Source organism: Pocillopora verrucosa, chromosome 11 (assembly GCF_036669915.1).
Source record: "Pocillopora verrucosa isolate sample1 chromosome 11, ASM3666991v2, whole genome shotgun sequence".
Taxonomy (NCBI): Eukaryota; Metazoa; Cnidaria; class Anthozoa; order Scleractinia; family Pocilloporidae; genus Pocillopora; species Pocillopora verrucosa.
Window position 1 is genome coordinate 14,346,889 of NC_089322.1, and position 8,570 is coordinate 14,355,458.

General features: G+C 39.0%; 1 protein-coding gene across 2 annotated transcripts; it reads right to left on the bottom strand.

Moving 5' to 3' along the window:
• Positions 1 to 566: 566 nt before the first annotated feature.
• Positions 567 to 6,143, bottom strand: LOC131794588 (carbohydrate sulfotransferase 4-like). Of its 2 annotated transcripts, none has more exons than XM_066174739.1 (2): positions 5,515 to 6,143; positions 567 to 1,906 (listed from the first exon to the last, which is right to left on the bottom strand). In XM_066174739.1, the coding sequence occupies exons 1-2, from the start codon at positions 5,571 to 5,573 to the stop codon at positions 679 to 681; spliced, it is 1,287 nt and encodes a 428-aa protein (XP_066030836.1). In that variant the 5' UTR covers positions 5,574 to 6,143; the 3' UTR covers positions 567 to 678. The 2 variants fall into 2 exon arrangements, with proteins under 2 accessions (XP_066030836.1, XP_058968094.2); XM_059112111.2 differs by lacking the exon at positions 5,515 to 6,143 and adding an exon at positions 3,410 to 3,544.
• Positions 6,144 to 8,570: the final 2,427 nt, after the last annotated feature.

The window sequence follows — 8,570 nt, forward strand, 5'->3', positions numbered from 1 at the left end:
ACATTATGGCTTCGCAAGGCACTGTATCCGTATGATGTTTGCGTAGGGGTTCCTGGCAATATAATTTGGAGTGATAGATCACGTATACGTAATGAAAGAGACATCTAATAGTTTAGTATTGGAAATTAATTCGAAGTTATTAATAGATATTTCGTTGCTGAACAGCTACTGTATTGTTTTACTCGGATTAAGCTGGGTCGAGGCGAAGATTTTAAGCCTTTCTATAGAGCAGTTTTGAGTGGAACTTCATTTTAAAAATTTACTGCCACGTTCATCTTGCAATGAAGAACTGAAATCACTAAATCTAGTTATATTCTTACATTTTTAGGTAACGTCATGAAATGAACAGAGCAGCTTATTACTTTAGAAATAAGGAAAAAAAACTGACGCATTGATGATTGAATAAAATGATTATCAAGGATAAGAAGCGTTACAAATATTATTATCAATAAAATACCCCTAATACTCCTTTTCACCCCATCGCCGGACTTCGTTCCGTTCTCCAAAGCAAGAATTTACGAGGAGTATCATAGGATGTGCTAAAACTAGATTGAAATAGGCCTAGGGGCGGGGTATGCAGGGGGATAAATCTCGCACTTCTTCCTCTCTTTACGGCACCCATTGTGACAGCCACACAGTGCTTTATTTCAAATTTTATTGATTCCCTGCAATATATCTTCAATATTTCCTAAATGGCAACTCCTCCAAAACTGGTATTTCTTCAGTAATTAACAACTGACTGTCCTTCTGCTCAGCTTGATCAAGGTCATTTATAGAAATATATCCCATTAGTTTCATTAGAGGTTTACAGGCCTCCTCGAATAAATATACCAGAGAGGGATCTAGTTCCGACCTCCAGTGATCAATTCTAGTTACAATCTTCTGTGAGAACTGGGAACCAGTCGTGTTAACAAATTGTTTACCTCCCACGATCCACTTGTAGATAGATTCAACCATTGGAAGACCAACAAAATTATACAACTTCTTCGTTGCGAATAAAGGATCCGTGAGGATATCTTCATAACGCAAGATCGTGTAACGGTCGTAAAAGTTATACCAGTTTTGCTTGACATAATTTAAATTGTCAGCAACCTGCGAGCATAATAATTGCGCATTTTTCTTAACAAATTCCGCAGCCGCTGAAGTCAAGTTTCTTGATGAAAACATCAAATTTCTGGAATCCCGAATAAAAAATTTACGCCTCAATAACGAAGAGAGCATTGCGCGGGGATCTCTCACGAGGTGGATAAACAAACAGTTGAACTTCATACCACTGGAACCACAGAAGTTCTGTAGTTCTTGTATTCCGATTTCACGTGGCAGCCTTGTCTGCATGATTTTTGCTGCTGTTATATGTTTTGTTAAGCAAGTTTTCCTGACCGTTTCATTTGTGTTTTCTGAGTTCAATAAGCGCCAATACATAAATGCAATACGCTTTGGCACATTCAAAAATTCAGCAAAAATTCTCCTCAGAGTTGTTTCTTCCTTAAACTCACACGTGAAAAGGTCCCGAAGCAAATTGGAAAAGTCAATTTTGTACGCATCGTTCATGGTTTTGTTCAACGGAATCCAGTCTTCTTCATATTCAACCTTTCTTAAATCGTGAAGGGGTTCGTAAAGATAGAACACATCTGGATGCAAATTGAAAATGTTCCCGGTGAAAGATGAACCGGAACTCATATGGGTCAGAATTATCACATTCAGTCGCTTCTTCACTTCGTGTTGGTCTCGCATTCCTCTTGTATGTAAAGAGCCCTTTTTCTGGCTCAGCTCTTGATCATTTTTATAGAACTTCTCCACCAATATCCCCTTGTATATTCCAGTCAGAAGCCTCATTTGCACACAAACCAAGATAACAACGAAGAGACAAAGAACAATCAGGATACAGAAACGATTTCCTTGACAACTGAAACAAAAGAATAGTTCATATATAAGTCATCCTCAGAACAATTGTTGTTGATCCTAAAGAGGTTACTTCGTCTATCTGCACCAACACGTCATGGGCGGTCGTGGTATTTCTATACAGCCAAATTAACCCCCCAAAAAACTTTAAAAAACCCAAACTTCAGATTTCAGAATAAACTTGGATTGTGAGAAAGAAGAGCATTTAACGTATAGTTTGAGAGAATGAGAATGTGGGGCCTACAAGCGCCATTGGCGAAATCTGTAGGCCGAAGAAAATGTTCTCAAGGCTATCTACCAACTTGTAACCAATCAAGAAACCACAAACTGGTTGATTCTGCGAGTTCTGTTCAGACTTGATCAGATGAAATAGTTATTAGCATGAGAGTTTATTGGAAAAGCAATCCTATCGATACTAATCAGAAAGAAAAAGTAGCGGAATGATTTAATTGCGTGTTCAAAAAGAAATCGCTCTTTGCCGAATTTTGGCAATTCTCATAAACATTAAAACCCTGTTCAAAAGGTTCACTATATAGGTGATATGTTTTTAATAGATTGTATAATCTCTGGCTATCATTGACTTTTACGTTCGCGTTCAGACGGTTCATCATTATTGTTGACGATTTTTGACAAAATGACAAAATTACGTGATGAGATTTCCATTGAGATCGCTAAGGTCTGCAATTTCGGTGGCATTTTGAAATTTCAGTCGACGAGTTTTGAGTAGAAGAGACTCAAGCCTACCAGGAGATGATAAGTATAAACCAAGAGACATTTTTAGAAATTTTGACGTCATTAGTTCCCATTTGTCATTTCGGTTTAAGTCCGTTTTTGGCAAAACTGCTTACCGAAAAACTAATATATAGATTAAGCCAAGCCTAAAAGCGTAGCTCGCATTTTTTTTCCCGCACGTCTCAAGGGCAAAACGCCTTGCCTTGGCCAGGACTAGAACCCGGGTCATCCGACTCGGAGCCCAGTGCACTGACCACTGGACTACTGGACAAAGCCGTGCCGTTGGCGTGCCCGCGGTACAGTTGACCACGCATGTTTAAAGTATACACCTTGTACGGTCGTACGGTCGTACATCCAAATTTTTTCGGCTTGATGGGTTACTACTATTTTGTATAATTATGGGGCTACGCTCTGCGAGCTCCGCTATCATACACTATCATGTCGACACTGCATGATAGTTGACGGTAATCGACGATAGTCGATCATAGTGCCTTATGGTTCGTGTTCGAATGCGCGTGATAGTTGAAACCATCATCAATTATCATGACCGTTTGAACGGCGCTTAAAGTAGTGAGTTTATGATTTTCCACGAACGAAGATTACGATGCGCTTGAAATAAGCACTGAATTCTACATCGTTCAATCGTTTGTTTGCTCTTCATTTATCATAATTTACTCCAGAAACTTAGATATACCGGTGGGGCGTTCAGTTGAACAAAGCAGTCAATCATATATTAATCAATCGCATGCTCGACCTTCCGGATATCTTGATTTACCTTAGAAATTTGGAAAAACCGGCTGGGCTTGCCCGGTACTTTCTTCGGCCTGGCATGTCTTTTACGTACGGCGGAGAGTTTAGGACCAACTCACTTCAAAGCACGAAATCTCCAATTAATTGCTGACGTGGAATTTTATGCTAAAAAAGTTACTGCAGAGACGAACTTAAAGTGGTGATTACGGTGTCAAGGAAACAAGGATTTGTTTAAAAAATTCTTGTCATCCATAGCGTTTGATACTTTGCAAACAATGCATATAGCCTGACTTTTAAGGAAATGAATAAGGGGGGTAAGTTTCCAAATCAATTGTAGTACTGCGTTGGTAGGGTTATCACAAGAGAATTTGATTTTATGACATAAACTACGGTGTTATATAGGGATTTCCGGGCCTAGGAAAAGCCGTAACAGCACACGTGAAAAAATATCGTATTTTTTCACTTGTGTTGATATAGCCAATCAGCTACTGACACGTCACTCGCCTTTGGCGCCACTCGGTCAGGTTGGTGAATGAACGGCAAAGCCCTCACGATTCTACATACAAGTTGTTTTTCGGAGCTTTCTCGAACTATGGCGGCTAAAACACTAAAAATTCCGTATCGTTGACAGACAGTGAGGTTCAAATTTTCCTAGAAAGGGAAGAAAACCAATATACTAAAAGAAAAACTGAAAGTTATGTATTCAGTGGCTTTAGTGTTAGCATTTCATCCGGCTGAGAATGAAAATCGACAACTGGAAGATTTGCCACAGGCCGATTTTGGCTGCTTACCTGAAAGAATTCTTCTGTCAGTAAGGACAAACTCAATAAATGAGAATTTTGTAAATTGAAAATTACGACCATTGTTGTTTTTATAATCATGAGTCAACGCATTTTCCATCTTAAGCGTTGGCGCTAACGCACTCTACGATTGTTATTCGGGGATTGTCGATTCATATATTTTCATTCATTAATAAATTCGGCTTTTCTTTCAGTAAAAGGCTATTTTGTTCATATGATAAACAAAATAATTCATCGAGTTAAACACTCAAAGAGAAATTCCATATCTACGCGCCCCCATGTATTATTCTCTACTTATCAACTAAGTTGATAATAAAAAATAGCCACCGTAGAGAAATTAATTCTGAAGCTGAAGTTTCAAGCGACAGCCCTTTGTCAAAGTGAATAGTTCCGATCTGACGGGAGGTTATCAAACGCTCGAAACGTCAGCCTCACAACTCTGGGGCCAATTGGCATTATTGATTCAGTTGATAAAACCGTAGTGACTTTGAAAACTCATTCGTCATTTTATTTTGCACACTTACTGCATCATATCTGATGGCTTGAATGATAATTTCTTGAAAATTAGAAATCAAATCCCTGCTCAGATCAGTGAAAAGATTTTTTTTAGGGTATTTTTAACTATTCGAGCAATTTTCAAACGACAGCACATCGATGATCTGCGATAGTAATTTGCATAATTTACACAAAGCTGAAGAAAATCAAACGTAGTCTTATAACAGAAATAGCAGTGATGGAAAAGCAAGCTTAAAACGGCAGAAATCGCCAGAAACTACAACGGACACACAGGATGTCAGTAAGTATTGATTTTACGTGTAAAATGTTCATATTTTGAAATATTTATCGCTGTAAATCGACCAAATTTTGTTTCCAATACTATTTCTTACCGGGGGTGGAAGCTGAATAATGAATAATGAATGACGGGTTTAAGTTGAAAGTAAATAATGAATAATTGGGTTCGAAAACCTTGGAATAATGAATAAAGTAGTCATGCCAATGGAATAATAAATACCGCTTTCTTATTTGAAGCTTTTTTTTTTTAAGTGAAATCAACAACGTGCAAAGTAAACTACAAGAGACGCAAAAAGTCTCCCGGCGAAACTTCTGGCCAGAAGTGTTTCGAGTTGTAAGACAACTTTACAGCTTGACAGGTTTTCTGTCAAATGTACTGTTATGGAATCGTTTGACGTTTGAATTGCGCACAGGCAGCCCAAGCTCCAGCTGTGAGGTGATCGTATATCAGGCGGAATTATAAGAGTTTGTATGGGAATATTTACGACCGCTCTAAGGAATAAAACAATACGTCAAATTCTCAATAAAAATACCTCACCTTACTTTCACAGCGTATCGCTTGTTATCTGACCGCTTACTTTGATGAAAAGAGCCCATTTTAAGTTTTCAACGTACATAAGAAAAGCCTAAGGCTTAAAACTCCATTTCCAAACGCCCGATCCGAGAGGCGAAAAATCCAAGCTCAAAATGACCGGGCGGCCACAAATCCAATCGGTCTTCGGCCTTCGGTCTTCGGCCTTCGGTCTTCGGTCTTCGGCCTTCGGTCTTCGGTCTTCGGCCTTCGGTCTTCGGTCTTCGGTCTTCGGTCTTCAGCTTTTGCGTACCATGCTTAACCGTTGGTGCGGTTCCCCTGTTAACACTACCGAGAAACAGAGAATCGGCAAATGTCAACGTTATTTTGTCGGGAGTGATCAAAAGTGTGGGACTAAATTTTGTGCCTGCTGTGCTTCGTGGTAACAAAAAAAACAGTTCTTCCTCATCAGTCGACAGGTACTTTCTTTAAAAGAAAAAATCACGTAAGACTAAGAATTGTCCAGTGTGTGTTCTTGAGATTTTCGACTTGTTGTCTCCATGTATACTCCAGGGGACTCACAACAACAACTCACGTATCGCAGAGGTCATGGGTTCAAATCCCGTACGGGCCTGAATTTTTTTCAGGTCCTATTTACAACTACTCGTTTCAGTAGTGTTCTTAGCTGCGAGGATCTCATAAGAAAAATCTTGCTTACGTTTAAGAAATAGGGAAGAATGAAAACCAAACAAAATTTAGAAAAGAATAATGAATAATCCAAAAAAAAAAAAAAAAAACCAAGAATAATGAGTGATCGAGGTCCATTATTCGGCATCCAACCCCGACCTTACAACGTGTTCAAATTCTCAACGGTTCAGCTCTCGTAACTTAGCACCGAGTCACACAATGCGTGACGCTTTCATGAATTGATGATTTGCTTTTTCTCGAGACGTGAGCTTGGGCCGCCTGTGAGTTGACATGCTCGCTCATCATAACACACTAACACACTACATGTAGCAAGAAGTCGTTTGCATTCCTAAATTGTGTGATATCTAGTGAGTTTGGAAAGCATTTCAAATTTGACATGTTTTTATTCAGAGGTTCGTCATAATTTATTTTACCCGTTAAAACAGCTTTCTGAAATTGGTTTAAAATACTCTTTCTTGAGTGAGTGATATTTCTCAAGTCCAGTCCAGACCATTAAAAACTTCGGTTGATTTCTTCAAATAAGATGTTCAAATGCATAGAAATATCATACCATCTTGCACTTATTAATTTCCTTCGCCGTAGTGACTTCAAACTTTTGGAGATTTTGCTGACGTGACAGGAGAATTATGCAAATTAGTCTGTTAAACAAACTCCGACCGTTCCACATTAATGGCTCCATGAATCTTAGACTTAAACCATTTTAAAAAGAAAATATAATAGGAAAGAGCTTTTAAAGCACACCGACTGATACTCTAAACATCTCACCTAGCTAAAATCTTGCAAATGTTTGTGTCTCGGGACAAAAGAAGTGAACAAAACGTATCGAATATTGTATAAGAATATTGTATTTAAAAAAAAAAATGGTTTGTTTTCTTTTGTTTGAGTTTCGAGAGCTTAAGCTATTCAAACCTGTGTGAACATTTTAGGACCAAACTACAGGATTTCATTTAGCGTAGCCGACGATAACAGCACGAAAAAAATTAGAGAAGAAAAAATTAATGTTAGTGCCTCACCCTGAGAGCTTCCGGCGGCACGCTGACATCTTTTTTCTATTTCTTTCTTTCTTTCTTTCTTTTTTTTTTTTTTGTTTTTTTCAGCTCTAATTTTCTTTTCTGACCCGCGCGAAGGACTTCGCCCCAAAGGAGGAACTACAGGTAATCTATAACAGCACATACTGAAATTCACGTAATCCAATTGTGTAATTCTCCCATCTTAATGAGGCAGCGATAACTTGAATTTTTTTTTGCTCGGTATTCTAGTCTAGTTCTTACAGGCTAATAGCCATGTTTGCGCTTGATAGGAGCAGAGAAAAACAGGACTTCAGATCAGCGGGAGGAAATGTCCAAGATCCAGTGTAAGTTGTCAATGCGTACATTGACAGCATTGCCGACGCTGTTCAAAAGTCCAGGATTACATCCCACTAACTGTTTAACTCATTCAGCATATCTTGCAATTCTTCAGCATTTTGGCGAATACTCATCCTTCGTCCACCATCTCGACAACTTTCAGTAACCTCGCTATTATCTGGGCTTACTCTACTAAAAAATTGGTCCATACGTAGCGCGCGTATATCGAGTTATGGATGCACGTATGAAGTTTGGAGAGTAAGCGCAAGAGTTGCTCGAGGGGCGGTCGCTTTATGTTTCCCGTCATAATCTCTCGATCACGGGGCGCCGGAGTATTTATTTCGGTCCTCTTTTGTTTGCCGATTTCTGTCAGTTGAAGTGCGTAATCGATTATCCAGTGGAAAAGAGGGGTTGTCTTTTTACGCAAAAGTGCGATCAAATCCTTCATTACCACCTTTGTAATAAAAACTACAAGGATTACGTTTAATATAACTATAGTAACTCTTTCATAGCGGAGACACAGTTCAAGGAATCAACTGCCAGTGTGAAAATTCTAGCATGTGGTGAACGGTGCCATTCAACGTTGCCTGCCTTGTTCTTCTTTTGTATGAATGCTCGCTTGAAGACTGTCACGGAAAACCCGGACTGCCCAGAACGACAATTCTAGAATGGGAAGGACTGTGTACCTTACTCGTTTTTCCTTATTGGGACTGTGTTTTCACATCTTTTTCGCCTTGCTGAATGTGGAACAAACTAAGTGACGTAAATTCAATCTGTCGCCTGTCGCCGAATATCTTCTGAAATGGCTTTAAATGACTTACAAGGTGTACCATTTTAATAACATTCCAATATTTAGCATCATGATGATTAATTCATTTCCTGTACTGTAGGATTGATAAAGAGCCTTAATGGTCAACCAGGCGGTGCGCGCACTCCGATTGCATTGCATTGTGGTAGCTTCATTTTCAATATGGCGGTGAAAACAGAAGAAATCGGCAGATTTTGACTGAACATTCAGTAAAAGTTAGG